The sequence below is a fragment of the Nelusetta ayraudi genome, unplaced genomic scaffold, assembly GCF_046127955.1.
Source record: "Nelusetta ayraudi isolate G7.1 ecotype Tasmania unplaced genomic scaffold, CSIRO-AGI_Nayr_v1 ptg000058l, whole genome shotgun sequence".
NCBI lineage: Eukaryota > Metazoa > Chordata > Actinopteri > Tetraodontiformes > Monacanthidae > Nelusetta > Nelusetta ayraudi.
In genome coordinates this window covers 497,658-517,159 of record NW_027466108.1, presented here as the reverse complement: position 1 = coordinate 517,159, position 19,502 = coordinate 497,658, and the positions used below count along the sequence as shown (strand labels likewise).

Here is a 19,502-nt window from a genome sequence, read left to right as displayed (position 1 = left end):
TGCAAAGAAAGGGACGAGGGCCCCTGAACGGCTCCACTCTCTCTCTCTCTCTCTCTCTCTTGCACTCCCTCTCTCTCACTCTCTCTCTCTCTTTCCACAGGAGATCAAAAGCCGCCTCCTCTGGTCTCACGCGGGAGCTGCTTTAACGCACTGTCATAGCGACGGGGGGAGCATCACGCCGAGAGAAAGCAGAGCGCTGCCAAGACGGGGCGCAGGATGAGGTCCTCGAATCACACGCACAATACTTTTTTTTCCCTCCCCTGCTCTTCCCCTTCCGTGCGCCGCCGCAGGGAGGAGGCGGCTTAGCGCCTCTTGGAGGTGTCACCATCCACTCCTCACACAATTGCTGGATACGCCGCCGCTGTAATTAAAGCCCCCAATCCCCACCAGCTCTGCTCGCTCGTCGTGACCTTTTCGGCGGCGAGAACTCATTGTCTCGGTCAAAGCGAGGGACCCCGAACCTTTTCAATTAGACCTTCTCGCAGCGTGCGAAAAACAAGCGTACAGGCAAGGCAAAATATTGTCTTCTCCAGGTTCAGCTGGAGGAAAATAGGCAGGGGAAACCCCCTCGGGCAAGCGTCATAATGGCCCATAATCGCTAGAAATGCAAATGATAGAGTCGTCTCCTGTGAAATTGCGGTGCCAGTTGCGTCGCGAGCTCTCTGGGAGAGACTCCTGTCAGCGCTGCCTGACGCACGGGAGAATGAATGGGGAGCGATGGCAGAGGGGGCTGTTTGTTTTAGTGCCTCGGCCCCTCCAGATGGAGGGGAGCAGACAGGGGGGAGCCGTCCGCGGCAGAGTGGATGGTCCTCTCACTCACTTGGAGAGGCCTTCAGAGCACTTGGGTGAGAGGAGGGAGGATCGGGCGGGGAAAACGAGAGCCGACGCGTAGCCGCCGTTCCTGAGCCAACGATGCTCGTCTGCGGCGGAGGCTCGTATTGGACTACAACTTAAAGCTGCAGGACGTGGCTTTTTTCTTTTTTACTTTTACATCAATTGACACAGTGTCGTTCAAAATCTGATTGAGTTGTTTCAATGTTTCCATCGAGTGGAAGTTCTGCGGTTCGGAATCCATCCAACATTACTTTCACATTACTTTACTTTTTTTTTTGACGACTTTTCAGTTTTACTCCCTATATTTGGACAATAATATCTTCACTTTCTACTTCTCACATTGGAATAACCAGTGTTTAAAAGGTAAAAATTCTGTTTGAAGCAATTCACTTATCACTGTTGTTGTTTGAAGTAAAACAGAGCTATACTGTTGTGTAGTTAAATAGGACATATTTTAGAGGGAGATTATTTTAGAGTTTGGGGTCACTGCTCCAGTACGTTTTCAGAACAGAGAAAAATAAAAATGTAGAAAAAAAAAACATTGGTTACTGTTATTAAAAGGGGCTCACTGGTCACAACTATCACTGACTACAGTTTGGTTGTCCTGCAGTTGAGAAAGAAAGCTGTAGAAAATGACCCAGATGCTCATGCAAGACGCACAACATGTTTGCAACATTAGCCAGAAATGTATTGATTTGTTAATGGCAAAATGGCTTTATACTGAAGTACATCTCAGAAGCTGTACTTTCCTACTTTAACTTGAGTAGAGGAGTTGAATCAGCCTTTTTACTTTTCACAGAGTGCACAGATGCCTTAACCGTCACAGGCACATTAGCTATATTTGTGTAAACAATCTGCCTGCCTGGAGAGGGAGACAAATCCTCGCGTTGGTGGTTTAAAAATCACTGGTAGCTTCAAAAAAGAAAAGAAAAAAAAAAGGGAAAAAAGAGGAGCTGGTTCTCCAGTGCGGTTCAGCGACTAAATGCTAAATGCGAACCGACATAAACAAGCGTGCGCCCTCTTGTCACTGAAATGGCACCCTGGTTTTCATCTCATTTAAGCTCTTTATAATTCACACGGAGGCCGAGGCATAGAGGCCCCCGAGGCTGACACGCGCCATTAAACCGCACACATTCTCTCTTCCATCCCAGTGTTTTCTGCCACTTGCAGCGAGGCGGGCTGACACGGTGTGGACGAGGGAGGCTGCAGGAGGGGGAGGGCCGCTCACCGGCGCTCGGGGCGGCGGGAGCCACGCCTGTCACCGCCAGACAGGCCAGTCCAGAGGTGCGGCGGCAGCGGGAGAGGCGGGGCCGTGATTGATGGCATTATATACTCAGGCTGGATCTGAATGCCAGCACACATCCTGTGATTTAATCCCCGCTCCCCTCATCGAACATCCAGGCACGCCAGATGGGCCGCGCCGCGCCAAGGCTGCCCTCCCTCAGGCCCGTCGTGTCATCGTTACTAATCGATTTCTCCGAGGCAACAACTGCTGACCGGGGGTAAACGGGATATGGCATCATTCGTATTCACTGCTCTGTAGTGTTTGAAAATGCTCCCGAGTTGTAAAATCAGAGTTCGGGTAAACGCGGGTCTGAGTTTGTTTGATTTTCGTCTTCTTTTTTTCAAACTGGAGGATGGATCTTCTATGAGTCTACAGTCCAGCTGTGCATAAGGGCAACAGAACATGTAACTAGTCTCCGAGTCTGTCTATTTTCATAAAGGTTTAAACACAGTGATAATTCAGCAGAAGGAAGGCGAGACATGTTAGACAACCAATAAAAAAAAAATACATTTTCAAAACTGGGAGGCTTGCCTGTTTAGCTCTTCAGCGTTCAAACCGTTTGGAAGCCTGCTGTTTGACATGACTGACCCCTAGTGGTAAAGATGTATATTAAAAAAAAATAAATCAAATACGCTTGAAACGCTTTAGTATCATTGGTATCATCTCCGCATTACTGGTCAACTGCGCTTTAGTATGTTTTTTTTTTCTGGGTTCGCGGTTTCTTGTTGGTGTTTCTTGTTGAAATTATTGAATTATTTATTATGGATGCTCACTGGGTACTTCCGCAACAAATTCCCATGTGTTTTTACACAAATGGCAATAACTAAAACATGAATCTGAATCTGAATCTCATTTTGCGTATGCCACAGTGGGACCAAATCTCTTGCTGCACCAACAAAGCAAACGGAACATCAGGATACACGCCAGGACACATCCGCAAACACGAACCCTAGCTTGCGCTGGAAAAGCTGCAAAAAGGCAACGCATCCAAGAAGGAGCAGAGTGACACCGCCTCGATTTAGCCAACCACACCACAGTCAGGCCACAGAGAGGTCATTGAGCTTGGATGCCGCATAAAGAGGAGAAAGGGGAGCGAATGTTGCCGCTGATTTACGATTTACGGTTTGGTCTCAGTGGTTCCGCAGGGTTGTGAAATCCCTGCAGATGGAATGAGATGAGTGCAAAGTGACAAGGCAGAGGCTGTAGTAGTAAAAGTGGAAAACAGAAACACAGCTATAATGATGGATGGATGGATGGATGGATGGATGGATGGATGGATGGATGGAATGTAAGGTTATGAGTCCGTCATTGTTTTTCAAATGTATTTATTCTGAAAACAGATTTTAAAAAATCAACCACCAACAGGTTTTTTTGATAGATGTGTGACTGAAGATTCCATTCCATCATGGTGGAAGGATGGATGAGACATGATCTATAGTGCAAGTCGTGCAAAGTTACAGTAGCCGCTGCAGTGACACGCTGACAGAAGGGGGGAACCTACCTGAGATCAGAGGAGACGGGGGTCACCAATGTGTCATCGGCGGCGACAGGAACGCCATCAATAGCACTCCACCACATTATCATCAATCTCTCTCGCCAAACACAAAAGTATCTCCCCGTGATGAATCGCCAAATCAATGCGTTTCTATCACTGGGAGGAATCGGTCTCCCCGTGATCTCTGGGGTTGAGTAATGCGAAATCCATCGCAGGTTAGTCCACGTGGCCCGGACAAGATCAAAGACAAGACCCCAGTAAAAAAAAAAACTTTGTATTGATCAGTGGGAGACGGGACACAACCGAGGAGTGAGAGCGTGAGGTGAATGTAAAAGCTGGAAGATAAATCATTTTATGTTTGAGCACTAATGAGACGACGAACAGGGGCGTAGTTGTTGCCTCCCACATTGACAAAATGTCTTGAAACAACTTTTTCTTTTTTTTTCAAAAGCAGTGCTCTTATTTCAGCCTTAGCTTACTGCAGGCATGGGCAAACTACGGCCCGGAGGCCATAAATCCGGTCCACCAAACTTGAAGAAATGATATTAATAGTAAGTAAGTCATAAAAGCTTTATTTCCTCAATATTTCAGTGTTTTGAGAGTCATTTCATACATAACCAATTCACACGCATTTTGTTTTTACACTTTTGTTCATTTTCAGATGACAATAAAGCACATTTTCTACATACCCCATGACATATTTTTTCTCTTATGATGCGGGTCACCAAAACACATCCATCTGCTGCTGCTCCACTCCCTCTGTCAAATTTTAGAAGCCATTGTCGCCGCACCAGTCAAACGCCCAGGCCTGGCTTAGCGTCAGATAATGAATCACATTTTCAAGTGTCAATAACACGGGCAGCAGCTCATGCGGATTGGATTCACTGTATGAATTTTTTACAGCTCTGAGTGGCTCAATTTATTGGGTCAAGTGAGGAAAATTGCTCCGGCTAAATGAACGCGAGCGTGTCAACGGCTGAAAACGAACGAGGCGCACTGACCTTGGGCCACTTGGGGTTGAGCTCGCAGGCTCGGGCGGCGTCGTCCAGCGCCTCCTGGTGGCGCCCCAGTTTGAGAAGGGCCGCCGAGCGGTTGCTGTACAGGATGCAGTTCTGCGGGTCGGCCCGCAGGGCGTTGGTGTACAGGTGGACGGCCTCCTGGAAGTCGCCGCGCTGGCACGCCTCGTTGCTCTGCTGCACCTTCTCCATGAACTCTGCTTTGCTGAGGCCGCACGCGCTCCCTCCGTCTCCCGACAGGCGCCGCGCGGCTCTGGCGGCCGTCCGGGAGCTGAAGACTGAAAACTGGGGTGACGGGGAGCAGGGGTGAGAGAGCGACACAAGCAATGTTGTTTATCACACACAGTATCTGGAAACGTTGATGACATAGCTGACATTTCTAATGCATGTAAATGTAACGATAATTTCTTGACCGTTATTTTATGGTTAAGATAGTACAAACATTTGTACTTTACGTGATATGTGCTGTACATCCAGAAAGTAATCACAGCAGCTCCCTTTGTTCTTTCCAAATTTTATGTCACAACCTTTTGTTAATTTTTTTTCTTTTTTTACTCAAAATCCTAACCACAACATGGCATAATGACAACCTGAAAAAGGTTTTTGGGAGACTTTTTGAGACCTTATATAGACAGGTGTGTTTCCTTTCTAAATCACGTCTAACGGAATTTTACAATTGGTCTCCATTTAAGCTGCAGAAACATCCCGAGGATGGTCAGCAGAAACAGGAAGCACCTGCAAAGGATGTGAATATTTATGTACATGTGATTTCTCCGTTATCCATCGTTAACAGATGTGTAAAAACCTAAAACAAAACATATTTTTTTCACAGTGTCATTATGGGATGTTGTGAGTGTGATTTTGAGGGGGAAAAAATATTGAATCCGTTTCAGAATAAGGCTGTCACTGAGGGGCTAGCTTGACGAGCAAACCGCTGGATAATATTCAAACTAGTCAGTAAAATATGCAACCTGATCACATGCATAGTCATGTGATCAGTTCAGACCCAATCCTGCTTCCTTTTGAGGGAACACCCAGACTCAGCCTGGAAGTAATTCAATAAACTGCAAATCTTTAATAAACACAGCATTTCTATTTCTCTCCTTCTCTGGTTCCCAAGAGAGACTCTGTGTGCGTCCCCTCCTCCTGCTCCTTCTCCTCCTCCTCCTCTTCCTCCGCCACTGCTCCTCCATCTCCCAGTATTACCGTCTCATCCTGTCTGTCTCCCTTCCTGTCTTCTTTTTCTCCTTTTCCTTAGTCGAACTTTCCTACCGTCTCTCTCTCAGGCTCCTCCCTGCCCACTTTGTATTCTCACCGTGGTCAGTCCCTGCAGATGCTGGGTCTGGAAAGATGCCCCCTCAGGCATCCAGTTTGAATCAATGTTTAGACTATTTCATGACAAAACTCAACCCCGTGCCATCGAAACGTGTACACGTTCTCTATTCCGGCCCGTTGTCCTCTTTTGGGTGAAAGCTATTGGACGAGGTGGCGTCGTGCAGATCCGTGGTGCCACACGGGGATGCTGAGTCATCTCTCTCATCCACATTCTCCACAAAGTGTGACATCATCTGTGTACATCTGAGGTCTTGTTATTGTTGGGAGGATATTTCGTGATTTTTGATGTCGGGTTCTGTAAACACGGCGTCTATTGTGCATCGTGTGCTGCTAAAACCTCTTCTCTTAAGTTTAAGATTTTGGGGGAAAGGATGTTGTTCGTTGTGCTGACTAAAAAGCCCGCTGAGTCACTGTGATATGAATCAAATGTGACCAAGATGAACAAGATCTATTTCAATCCAATCACAAGCCGCAAAGTTGTATTGATCAAAACCATAAAGACCTTACGACGCGTTATGTGGAACAGCTGCACAGACTTAAGGCCGACGATATATTGTGCGGACGCTGTTGTATGTTTTTGGTTGTCGGCCTAAACTGATCTGAAGGCTGCCTTTGTAACACGTGACGGATTTGATCCTAGCTTAGAGCGTTCCCATGGCAGCAGATTACATTAACAGGAAATGGAAAAGCGAAAAGCATGATTTGTCCGGAAAAACAAGCTCGTTACGGGGAATTATTATCAAAGCCTTTACTTCAAATAAAACTTTATTGAAAAAGACCTGGGCATCTGTAAGGCACGTGCAGTCCCGTTGTTTGAGCTTTGTTTAGCTTTCACGTCGTCAGCTGAGACTTTGGTGTAGTTCAGCTGCACTGACACCCCCCGACTGAAGACGGAAAAGGCTTCCTTTTACCAGGGAACAAAAGAAAGAAACATCCTGTTCACTTCCCGCGAGCACAAAATAAAACCCACATCTTCTCTGATGTACGTATCCTTTCAGCTGCCATTCCTCCACGCGCCGCTTCACACACAACAATGGAGTGCAGCCGGGTCGAATAAAGACTTCTGTCTCACAAATCCAACTTGAATCGCGACAAAGATTCGACCTGCCCTCAGACAAGGCTAGCGGCATTCTGGTCGGACTGAGCCAATGTTGGACGCAATTTCTTTGACCTCTGAGCCACCTGTCAGACTAAACAGTCAGTGGCAAGACCAGTCGGTCTGAAGCAGCCACATCTAACCAGTGAACTCTGGCCGCCGAAGCAAATGTGTGCGCTGCTGCTGCATCTATTTAACGCGGACGGCTTGCTGAGCACTGCCGAATCATGAAATCCATCTCGTGTTGCACGTTTTCGGGGCCAGCGAGCATTATGCCTCTTTCTCACCACCCTCCTCAGACTGAATTCTGGGAGAGGGCAGGCTGGGTAATTACTTCCAGAGGCCCGGAGAGCAGACCAAGTAGACGCGGGGGCTTTGGGTATCAAGCAGATCCAACACTTGGGTTAGAGAGAAAAAAAAAAAGAGACCAATCTGCAGATTTCATCCACACTTTGAACCTTCAGCCTCTCTTGCTTGAAAAGCGTTAGATGTGTTGATCTTAAGTGTCTGACCTTTACAATGGACCTCCAAAGGTCACATGATGTGTCACGTTCTTTTTGCCAATGTGTTCTAACGACAACACGTCTCTATGCTGTCAGTGGAGTCCCCAGAAATGAGAGAAGTCCGACCTTTACCTCATTGTCTTGCTCTGCATTAAGACTGAGCTAAAACTTGCACTTTTAAATACATGGACCCTTCATGGTGTCACAAGGTGCACTGATACTATCCGAGGTTAGTGGCCACACCCTCAGCCAGGTGCGTATTCCACAGTCACTTTAGTTACCCTCGCAAACCTGTGCAAAGCTGAATTTTCAGGAAGCTGAAAATGTGCAGTTTTTGTGGGAGGCTGTGAACAGCGGGCTGCAAAAGTAGTTTTCTAGTGAGGGTTCTTGTTCGGTTTGTTTTTAAGTAAATACTTCCCCATGTCTGTCCAGATTGAAAAAATAAAGATGTAACAACAAGACAGCCTTTTAAAATGTTTTTATGAGATCCAAAAGCAAAATACCATCAACGCCACACTGCTGTACCTGTCAAAAAAGACACAGACAGATTTAGCAACAACAACAAAAAATTGCTCTACATCACAACTGGGACAATGACAGCCACTTGCGTTCAATACTTTCTCAAAGGATTCAGAGGAGGCGTCTTTTTAATCGATCAACAGAAGGCAGAAGGGAGCAGAAGAAGGAACGGGTCTGGGTGGAAGGTCAACAGTGAGTGGCTTCTCGTGTTGTGGCTACTCCAGTGGGGGCTGCCTGTCTGCTGCATGTGGCCAGGAAGGGTGGAGAGGCAGAGATAATGAGAGCCTACGCCGATGCAGAGGACACCCAGCCAACTTAATCATAAGGAGACAACGATTGTCCCATAGGGTCACATATAGTCCCGGCTGCAGATACCTCAGATTTGCTCTGGAAGAACTGTGTGACTTTGCACCGCACAACCTCCCTACACGAATGCAGTTTCCTTTTGGTAGGTCCTGGCACTGCAGACCTGTGTGCTCATGCACTGACAAAAAAACAAAAAAAAAATCAAGTGGGCTGGCTCCGCAAGACTTGTCACTTTTTACCACCTTCCATTGGCATTTCTATCACACTTTGGCTCTCTATTGTGCGAGTCGTGCAGCCCACTGCAGCGCAAGTCGGCTATGCATGACTGGAAAATCGATACGAGGCTTTTACGAGGCTTTTCGCAGAAATGGTCATTTGGTATTTCCTGAGGTTCCTGAGGTTAAAGGTGACATCCACCGGGGAGCCGTGAAACGGCGGCACGTCCGAGAGAAAACAAAAAAGACTGGCAGGCCGGCTGACAGCACGCGAACTTTTTTTCTCTCGTTCTATTTACCTTTTCTTTCAGGGTCGCTTGCTTCTCCATCCTGGCTGCTGGCTCTTCGGGATTGTGTGACGGGCGATCGCTCTCATCCCATCGCACCCCTGCGACGCTTTTAATCCGCCGTTTGCGCGTCGAGACGCGCTCGAAAAGTGTGCCGAGAGGTGCCCGCAGCGCCGCGAGCGTCGACCGAGCGCCAGGGAACTCCGCTAGGACTGCAGCTGTGAGCAGAAACTTTTCTCAAGGAAAGTGCGCCATGTTGTCAAATCTTTTCCTTTTTTTCTTCTCCTGACTTTTTTTCTCTCTCTCTCTCTCTCTCTCTCTCTCTCTCTCTCTCTCCCCCTGTTGCCATAGCGGATCTCTGACCGCTCCGAGGAGGGAGCCAGTGGGAGTCTGAGTCAGGAAGAGAAGAGAGCGTGTCAAGGGGGGGAATGTGCGTGTTTGGTTTTTCGGATTCTTGAGGGGAAAAAAAACGTTTAGTTGGGTTTAAAACTAACTTATTTTTGAGGTCACTGGCGTTCTACAACTGTGTAGTTTGTATACTTAAAAAAGGGGGGTGCGGGGGGTGGGGGGCACCTTCAACAGCTGTTGAGCGCGCCACATTAAAAAATATATTATCTATTATTATTATTATTATTATTATTATTATTATTATTATTATTATTATTATTATTATCCACCTTCTATACCCACTTTCTCCTGCACTCAGGGTCATCCTGGACAAGTCTCCAGTTCACTGCAGGGCCACATAGAGACAAACACCCATTGACTCTCACACACATTCCTACGGTCAATTTAGAGTTCCCAATTCGCCTCATATGCATGATTTTGGATTGTGGGAGGAATACGGAGGACTAGGAGAGAACCCACGCAGACACAGGGAGAACATGCAAACTCCACACTGAAAGGCCTCATTTATTTATTAATATACTTTTGGCAATATGTAAAGCTTTTACCAATATAAAAAAATAAATCAGGTCAGATTTTACATACTGGACCTTTAAGTTTAGTGCATTTTGACATGTAGATGTGGTGAAGACGACTTACCGAAGTGCATATTGAGCATTAAAATGGGGCGTAAAAGAGATTTAAGCCACTCTGAGTGTGGCATGAATGTTTGGCTGGTCTGATCAGGGCTCCTAGGAGATTGGGCAGGCTGGTTAGAGCAGAAAAACTAAGTGACTTAAATAGTCAATGGTACTACCAAGGTCTGCAGAATAGCATCTTTGTGCGCACAACACCTCCACCTGGCCACTTTATTAGGTTCACTGTACAAGAAAGGTGCACCTACAGTGTCCGGTGAGTATATTTGGGGCATCCAGACCAACAGCATGTATTTCACAGTTTCTTTTCTATTTGGTAAAGAACTAATAGAAAGTGTGTAGATTGGGGATTGTGCAAAACGGTCTCCGAACTGTATTAATTTCATCGTTAGTTATGAAGCTTTGAAGGTGATTTGACAAACTTTACAAAGATCAATTATAAAGTGAACCAAACTGACTTAATACCAAGTTTGGAGAACTGGGTTACGGTGCAAGGCTTCCTGCTGATCATAGGGCCAGTTGCAATGCACTGAAGCATTGTCAAAACAGTCCAAATTGGAGAAAAGCTTGCAGTTCCATTTATTGCTCTGATTTAAATAAGAAAAGGCAGATGAACCGGTTCTAGTGTTGCCATATGTACCTTGCTGCTTCTGTTGAGTCAAAGCTTGCAGTTGCTTCTTGTTGCTGTCATAACTAAACCCTGACCGAAGCTTCTGCTTTTTTCTCCCAAAAGGACGCTAATTGGTCCCCAAATACTATGTTCTGTTGAAAATGACCTTTTCATATTTCACCTTTTCATGTTGATGCTCAATGAACTTGAGATCTAAGTGGTCCAGCCATATTGAAGGGTTAAAAGCAATACAAACAGGCGCGTGACCGTGCAGGCAAGGTGCTTGGGAATATATGCCTTTTGATTCATTTATTTATTGTACTGACAAATAGCTCAACAGACCTGAGAGGTACCAAAATTGATCAGCAAGAATAAAACATCCAGCTACCCGGTAACTTCAATTCCTACTGGACTCCAATGAGTCCAGTAAGAATGAAATGCCATAAAAGTTAAATTTGTGTTATTTCCCGTCCTGTCAGCAGAGGGAGTTGACAGTGAAGGAGGACAGATGGAAAATCTTTAAAACCTCACACTGTGGTGTGAACAGCACACTGTGAGTTTTCTTTTGTTCCGATATACAACTGGAGGCTTCCTGAATAATATGAAACAATAAGCTTCAAAGAAGGGCAAAAATTCAGTAACTTCAAAGCTTTGCACTTTGGCTCTGGGAGTCCAGTTACTTTCAGAGCTTTAATCCTTCATTTGATTGAATCTTAAGCAGCATAATGATTACAAGCATATGACTCCATTATTTTATGTCAGAGGGAAAGAAATCTCTGCTGAGCTTCCTATCACACAGAGAGCTTTCAAGACAAGGGCAGCAGAAGGAATGAGTAAAATAATGGAATTCATTACATTAATAGTGTATTCTACCCGCTGTTCAGTTTATAAATTTGACGTGTTATTAAATTTTCATATATACTGCTCAAAAAAGAAGTTCCTTTGATGTGTGCAGCAAGCTAAAACACAGTGAAATATCATCCAAAAAAAGACCAAATATAACCTTAATTTGACCAATACCACTGGGTTTTGTTTGTTTGTTTGTTTGTTTTTTGAGTTTCTCTCCAACAGATTAGCAAGACAAACCAAATAGGACCAACTTGTTTTTTGTGGTGAAAATGAAATTGTGTGATGCAGAATATCATAAATATATATTTATTTTTAGTATATCATTTTAGTGTTTCGTGAAACCCTTCTTCCAAAAAAAACTGAAATGATGAAGTCTATGCATTTCCTCTCTCCAAAAGCTAAAATTCTAAAGCCTCATGCACGATGCTTCAGTTTTGTTCTTTCTCCAAAAATTAAAAGAATTCAAAAGCAATCCTATTAATCTACAGCTTTGGGTATTGCTTACATTTCAATCAACATTCTCGGGACGCTGCATGGTGAACTTGGTGGGAATTAACAGAAGTCTGTCTTATAAAACAAGAAGAGGAGGCAGACTGCCTCGAAGATGTGACATATTGTTGTAAGTACAGCTCTTAACCAGCAGATGGTGGAATAATCCTTTACAAATGACCACGAAGAGGGACGGCACGTGAACAGATTGTGCACCATTTGCTTACTGAGACCATAAAATATTAAATAATTCAGAAGGAAAAAAAACTAGCAGAAAGTTAAATCTCCACGTGTGACTAAATGATCCCAGATTTTAGCTTTATGGCTTCTTGTAATATATTTCTTTGAGAAAAAATTTTTTTTTTGCAGTCTTTCAACCTCAACAAAGTATTTTATTTATATCATTTTATTACCTTTGCGCTTTTGAGAAGGGCGGGAAGAACTCTGTTCCACCTCTTCCTTTTAACAGAGTGCTGACATACTGTGCTCCCAGCTACACCTGTCCAATAAAATCCTTTGTATTCTTTTTATTGTCACAATATGATACCGTATACCTACACCTATATTTTCCCCCATGGGAGAAATCGGTCTGCCAGTGCTACATGTATTCGACTTCCTGCTTCACACATTTACAATCAACCATAAAAACAGAAGTGCCAACAAGATCACATATCATTGTCTTTTGTAGTTCTGACAAAATAAACCAGCTGGAAGACAATGTTCCTAATAAGATTACAATTTTTACATGACATACAATGTAATCTTCATGCTCAGTTTAAAAGCATCTTGATTTTACACATTGAGGTCAGTGAGACCTATTTGTAATAATTTGACTCAGGGGGATGATTACATTCCATAAAGCGTTTTAAAACACAGATTATGTGCGGGTCTGACAGAAAAACAAATCATAACAGCTGAGATTTAAACAAAGCAATTTCTCGATAGTGTGTAACCCTTGACCAACTGACCTACTTTGATCAGAGGGAAGATAGTGGATGGAGACTTGAACAACGCGTTACTCACATACAGATGTAAACAAAGTGGCTGCTGGTCTGCGGTCAACCATGTTTTCCATTGGTTACTCAGATCTGTAGAAGATCAGAAAGGGTACTGACCGGGCGTCTCCAGAACAGAGGCAAGGGTGAAAGAGAACATGCAACAACCAATATCAACCACACAAATAATAAACATACGAAGAACAAACGGGTCTTTGCTTTGCGATGACCTGCTCTGCTTCAGAGCTGGTCCATCGCCGGGGCTCAGTCCCGAATTACAATGCATAACCTTGTGGACTGGGTGTATGGATTTGATGACCCTATGAAGGCATGGTTGATTTCAGCATTGGGTGCAGCTGTAGCAGATCTGCCCTTTCTCCCGCACACCCGTGTCCCTCGGGTAGCTATGCACACAGGGAGAGAGAGAGACACAGGGATGATGAGTCAGCGCATAATAACGACGTCTCCACTATATGTTAAAAGATATCGTTGCAATACGCAGCGTAAGCAACAGCCACAACGTGTATTCTACAGTTGCTGCCTCATGGGGTAAAGGTCTATTACATCCTGTTTTCCAGTTCATTACACATTCAGACAAATAGAACTCACATGCACACCTGTGGGCAATTTAGAGTCACCATTTAACAAGTTAATTAGCAAATGTTTGTTTTGCGTCGCTCTGTTTCCGACCAGCTCTGCTGACACACAATACGTCATGGGGAGACAGGGCCGCAGGACTGGGCATTCATGGGGGGGCAGAAAGGGGAGAACAGGGGGAGAGAGAGAGAGAGACAACTCCCAAACTTTGCTCCTGAGAGAGAGTAGGCATATGCAGGTTGGAGGTGGGAATATGCTTGAGTGCGGCATAAATAAATAAATAAATAAATAAATAGATAAAACAGAACATGAAGGCTTACAATAATTTTGTTCTAACTTCAATATCAGAACAATACTATAATAATGTCACAGAGTGAAATTTGTTTTCACCACCCGCTCTTTACATTTAACATGTAAAACATTCCATTTTTAACAAATACAAGGAATTGTGTTTGACTCACTTATCACCTGCTCATATGATATTGTCCTCATGAAGAACATATTATAATATCCTCAGCTCTATGGAGGAACTTAGGGTTTAGTATCTTTGATGCCCCAGTACGTGGCGATGTGCATCGACAGCGTGAGAAGTCTGGCTGGCCGCCCTGAGACAGCAGCCCCGCGCCGGATCGTTCAGGTTTGGACCATCCGCTTTTGGTAGTCGGCAATTGGGGTGCGAAAATAGGCGCGACTCTTTTGGTAATGCGGGCCAGGCCCGCCGTCCGCGCACCTCCTTTACGGGAGGAGAGGAGCCGCGGCGAGCAGGACATCTGTGGCGAGACCTCGCGGTTGTGTAAGAATTACTCTCAAGTCGTTTAATCACCGTACTTGAATGAAAACATACGCAGTCACAGCAACACGACGACGATAATAATTTCGCAGCGGTAAGGGTTAGATTTTGTTTTGTTTTTTTTTGTTTTTTTTTTGGGGGGGGGGGGGTCATGGTTCAAAGGTTGAGTTTGATAGAGAACAGAACTCGGCACGACACCGGTGGCACAAAATTCAAAATGAAATGCGCGACTTCAAGTCACGCGGACCGCGCTGTTCTGACGAGGCTGCTTGTTGTGAAAGGGAAGGAACTGGGACGACGACGCTCAGCTTCTTCCTCACTACGCAGCTCTGGTGGCGGGATGCCTGACGCTGATTGGTCCTTGAGTCGGGCCTCCTCTGCCAAGCCCAGAACACCAGGAGGTATAAATGTTCTGCTGGGAGACTGAAGACTCCCAGCAGCCAGGAAGCTCAGGATCATCAGTGCATCAGCAAGTTCGTCCTGTCACTCCTCAGGGACTGGTAAATGCAAACACTCGTTCACTGTACTTATAAAAATTTAAGAAGAAAAAAAAAAAAAAAAAAGGAGGAGAAGAAGAAGGATGAACTGCACACACTCATCTTGTTTGTCTGCTCTGCTCTGCAGTGAGATGAAGACCCAGCAGCCTCTTCATGTGGCCACTCCGGTGAGGCAGAGCCTCGCTTTGACTAAAGTGGCCGGCACCTCTGTGTACCTCAAGCTGGACTCGTCACAGCCCACAGGATCCTTCAAGATCAGAGGCATCGGACACCTCTGCAAAACAGTGAGTAACCCTGCCTCCCTCTCCCGGGATGACAGGATTTGCCTTTGCAGGAGGCTTCACGAGTAAACATGCTCCAAGTCACTAAAAACATTTTTTTTTTCCCCACCCTTTTGTTTTGCTTGCAGTGGGCAGAACGTGGATGCAAGCAGTTTGTCTGTTGCTCAGGTGGGACCGCCGCACACGAAAAAAACCTCCCAAACACCCGACATTTCACAGGTGTTGTCCCACTTTGCTCGTATGAAAAGCACCTTATTTATTCATGGACCCATCTGGACCCAACAGGAGGAAACGCTGGAATGGCAGCAGCCTATTCCGCCCGTCAGCTCGGGATTCCGGCGACCATCGTCGTTCCGAGTGTGACGCCGAACCCCACGGTGGAGCGGTTAAAGGACGAGGGCGCGACCGTGATCATCCACGGCAAGGTCAGCTCACCTCAGTCTTTCATTCCCTTCATGCCATTTCGACGCAAGGCTTAGGTTAGTCACGCGCAAAACTATTTGGATTGCTTTTGTCTCAGTTGCCTCTTAGACCATTTTCAAAAGCCACCACGAGATCCACTACAGAAGTGTAAACGTGAATATAGAAATAAAGTGAAGTCTAGCTGGAAAATATTGCATCTTCAGAAAGATGCATAATATATTATTATGTCTTGTAATGACATAACTTGAAATGTGTTTAATAAAGTTGTATATGCTCCTTAGGCTCTCAATGAGAGTATTGAATATGGACAGCAGCTTGTGGCAAACAACCCAGGCTGGATCTTCATCTCCCCCTTTGATGACCCCCTCATCTGGTAAGACAGCCTTCACCTCTGTCTGCTTTGGGACTGTGACATGTGACTATGTTTCTGTCTATAAAACACAAGAGGCGGATGAACCTCATCAGTGAAGAAAAATAGATTTGATCTTCTTTTTTGTGGCGGAATGTAGAACAAATTGCAGTACTTCAGGGCTGGACAGATTTCAGATTTCACACAAATCTGAAAAGTTACCAAAGAGCAACTTCAAGAGTGTCAATAGTTTTGTTTTTCCCTGTTGCTGCGGAGCAGATGCTGAATATCCGGCAACCCCAATTGCTTGTGTGTACAGGGAGGGCCACACGTCTCTGGTGAAGGAGCTGGAGGAGGACATGATGGAGAAGCCCGGCGCCGTGGTGCTGTCAGTGGGGGGCGGAGGCCTGCTGAACGGAGTGGTGGAGGGCCTGCGTCGTGCCGGCTGGGACGACGTGCCCATTGTGGCCATGGAGACGATCGGAGCTCACAGCCTCAACGCGGCCGTGAAGGCGGGAGAGCTGGTCACTTTACCCGAGATCACCAGGTGAGAGAACAGGGGAACAAAAGGAAAATAAATTGGCGTTCTTGTCTGGCAGCTCGCTTCCTAAAAGCCTCCGATTTCTTCCCCTTCTTTCCCCCTCTGCCCTCCAGTGTTGCAACCACACTCGGCCTCACCAGAGTGTCTGCGCAGACCCTCAAACTGGTCAACGAGCACACAGTCTTCTCTGAGGTGGTCTCGGACCAGGAGGCCGTGAAAGCCGTGGAGCGCTTTGTCGGTGAGTCCTGACCCAGGGGGAGATGAAGATGATGTTAAAACATTGACAGTTTCAGCTGACCTCTCGTCATCTCTTCCCCGCCGCAGACGACGAGAAGGTGCTGGTGGAGCCCGCCTGCGGTGCCGCCCTGGCCGCCGTCTACAGCGGCGTCATCAGGAGGCTGCAGGGAGAAGGCAAGCTGGCGGCGGCCGAGCACCTGGGCCCAGTGGTGGTGGTGGTGTGCGGCGGCAACAACATCAGCATGGAGCAGCTTAGGAGGCTGAAGAAGCAGCTGGGCATCGTCGCCTAGCGTCTGCAAGCCCCCCCGCCTGCCGTTCTTCAGTCGATCAGCTGATCTCAGTCTGTTAAAACTCCAGTAGTCACATGCTCCAGATATTGAATCATTCCAAACTGTGAAACCCACCAGAGCACTGACAGTGTCGGGACATAGAGCTGCTCAGAGAGATAGTTTTTAACTACAGACCTCTGATCTGAAGGAGCCTCCACTGGACACATCGTTTGCATTTGTAACAGGCGTAGTTGCGTAACTGTTTGTAAAGCGTTACCTGTTTTTGTACTTTGAATTGTATGTAAAATAAATTATGTTTGGGACTTTTTTTTCCTGTGGGATTATTTCTGATACTGTTCTGTGGTTCTGTGGAGCACAGTGCAACATTTACTTCCTGCGTATGGTTTTCCCATTTCGATTATCATTTTTTTCTGTTCACCTTATCTCAAAAATATAACCAATGAAAATAAAACAAAAAGGGGAAAACAAAACAAGCAAATAACAAAGAAAACGGAAGAGATCTGAGCCCTCTCGTCTCTTGTCCAAGGAGTTTCAACTGGGTGAGATTTGAGACTTAAATCAGTGATTAAAGAAAATAGTCACCAAGCTATATAAAGTTTTAGTCACTGTTTTATGTTTCGATAATAAGGTTGTATTTTGTGTTGGTTTGTTTAGTTTTAAAAAGGCTCATCCACATACACACCATAAACAGTATAGCTGTAGCCTGTGTACGTGAATGTAGCTTTTCACAGACGGTAGGGTTATTTTCTATGCAGCATCCAAAAATGTGTTGAAATGCTTCGCTTATACATAAATGGGTATGACTGGGTTTTAATGATTTAAAATGGTTCAATCAAAAAAAAGAAAATGATCATTTTGTTCTGAGCCCCACACCAACTGGAAGACCGGTGAGGTTGTTACTCAAAAACTAATTAGGCCAACAATTTTGGGGTCAATGTTCTACAATAACAGCAATAAAGATAGACACAGGTCAGCAGGTCTCTGTACCACTCATCTGTCACCATTTTCACAAGAAAATTGATCTTCTCTGCCTTGCAGGCGCATGTCCACCACATGAGCAATGTAGGCCTCTGTGCTTTTTGAAAACAATTGCCAGTGTTTTGATTGGCTGGACTTCTGGGGATGTGTCCCTATTGCAGGCCTCTCACTGGTCAGTGAGCTCTGGGGTCTGCGAGGAGAGGAGAAATGTCAGGGGGATTATGTCAGAAAGGAAAGGAGGACAGCTGTGTGAAAGACCGACTGGTCCCATTAAAAGTGACCAGTCAACATGCTGAGGACATTCCCTGGATTCCTCCTGAGTCACATCTTTTTTTTGAACATGTCAGAAGGTGTTGTTGAATAACTTTTCAGACAATGCCAAAGTGGTGACACAGCATGCTTATTTACAGTCTGCGTGGAGGCATTCTATAAAATAAATGAATGAAATAATTGAACATACTTCAGATTATCATTATTATTACTATTAGGTAATTACTGTGTTAGTAAATGAATGTGAGTAAACGAAAACCCAGGACAGAATTTTCCATACGCAGTTTTCTTCTGTCTAAAATGTTAAAATAAAATATTTTCATTTGGTTTTTCCATTTGCATCATCCACAACTTCCTCAGACAATATGATAAACTTTAAATGGCCGAGTTTAAGCTTAAAGCCACCAGTATCATTTTAGGTGGTACTGAAGCAGTACCATATTTTATTTTTTTTAGGTGCAATTTAATTGACTTTTTTTTTTTGTGAACTTGATATTTATCTTGTCGTACATTGTGATGTTCCTGCTCTGGTTCAGCTATGTAAAACCACGTCAACAAGTGTCCAAAACACTGCCTTTGCGTCACATCATGTTCTTTGAGTAAAAAAAACACAATGGAGTGGCGGGAACGGCAAGACTAATTGAGAGGAAAGAATGGGGATCCGGCTTAAACTGGCCTCGCCTGGCGCTCGCCGCTCTTGCAAAGGTGTCTAGTTTAAACGCAGCTCTGATGTAACCACAGCCGGCCAAGGGGCCTTTCACTAGAAGCATGTCCTAAAGGAGACAAAGCACGCTCCGCCAGGCGCCATTCATCGTGATCGCCGCTTCTTTTGTACGCAGACATGTAACAGGCATGTTTACCGCGCCGTGCCAGTGCTGCTCACTCACTCAAAGAATCCAGTGCAGATAAAAACATCCTGTCTTGAACCTTGTCAGCAGTGGTCATGCAAACTGTTCTCAGGTACAACAAGCTGTAGATCAGGGGTGTCAAATATACAATAAAAATAAATAACTTCATATTGCACAAATGCGAAATCAAACTTTTCAAATTAAACAAAACTAAACAAAGTAGTATTTTAACAGTAACCTTTTTCCACAGGCTAATAATAAACATAAAAAACAAAATAACAACAATAAACCAATTAAGTCATAATACACTTCAATGGACGTCCTGTCCTGATTGAAAAATACCAGCAGAGCATTCTGGGATTTGTAGTATTAGTGGCACATGCGCTGTATAATAGTGGCAGGCCAGCTCTAGTAGTGATTTTGTATTGGCTTTGCGGGCCAAATATAATGACACCATGGGCCAAAATTTGCATGCGGTCCAGAGTTTGACACCTATGCTATAGACAAAAACAAAGTGGCCAACGATG

At 45.1% G+C, this 19,502-nt stretch overlaps 2 protein-coding genes across 4 annotated transcripts in view; one reads left to right on the top strand and one right to left on the bottom strand.

The window, feature by feature from the left end:
* The window catches only part of LOC142896975 (tetratricopeptide repeat protein 28-like), a 186,768-nt gene extending 177,601 nt beyond the window's left edge, over positions 1–9,167 (bottom strand). For both annotated transcript variants that reach the window (XM_076038959.1, XM_076038960.1), the window contains exons 1-2: positions 8,904–9,167; positions 4,616–4,915 (exon numbers count right to left, since the gene is read on the bottom strand). In XM_076038959.1, coding sequence (XP_075895074.1) covers positions 4,616–4,915; positions 8,904–8,933 — 330 coding nt within the window. In that variant the 5' untranslated portion in view covers positions 8,934–9,167. The remainder of the gene's footprint in view (positions 1–4,615; positions 4,916–8,903) is intronic.
* Positions 9,168–14,548: 5,381 nt separating this feature from the next.
* Positions 14,549–17,180, top strand: LOC142896999 (L-serine dehydratase/L-threonine deaminase-like). Of its 2 annotated transcripts, XM_076038999.1 has the most exons (8): positions 14,549–14,761; positions 14,886–15,042; positions 15,168–15,207; positions 15,325–15,464; positions 15,744–15,835; positions 16,131–16,358; positions 16,466–16,590; positions 16,677–17,180. In XM_076038999.1, exons 2-8 carry the CDS (start codon positions 14,890–14,892, stop codon positions 16,877–16,879), a joined length of 981 nt encoding a protein of 326 aa, XP_075895114.1. In that variant the 5' UTR covers positions 14,549–14,761; positions 14,886–14,889; the 3' UTR covers positions 16,880–17,180. The 2 variants fall into 2 exon arrangements, with proteins under 2 accessions (XP_075895114.1, XP_075895113.1); XM_076038998.1 differs by having other exon boundaries at positions 15,168–15,464.
* Positions 17,181–19,502: the final 2,322 nt, after the last annotated feature.

What these genes read in the sequence shown, in the direction of transcription:
- LOC142896999 (XM_076038998.1), top strand. Translation starts at nt 14,890, where the DNA reads ATGAAGACCCAGCAGCCTCTTCATGTGGCCACTCCGGTGAGGCAGAGC. An exon ending in CCGTGATCATCCACGGCAAG is followed by an intron (nt 15,465 to 15,743) that starts GTCAGCTCACCT and finishes TATGCTCCTTAG; the next exon opens with GCTCTCAATGAGAGTATTGA. An exon ending in ACTTTACCCGAGATCACCAG is followed by an intron (nt 16,359 to 16,465) that starts GTGAGAGAACAG and finishes TCTGCCCTCCAG; the next exon opens with TGTTGCAACCACACTCGGCC.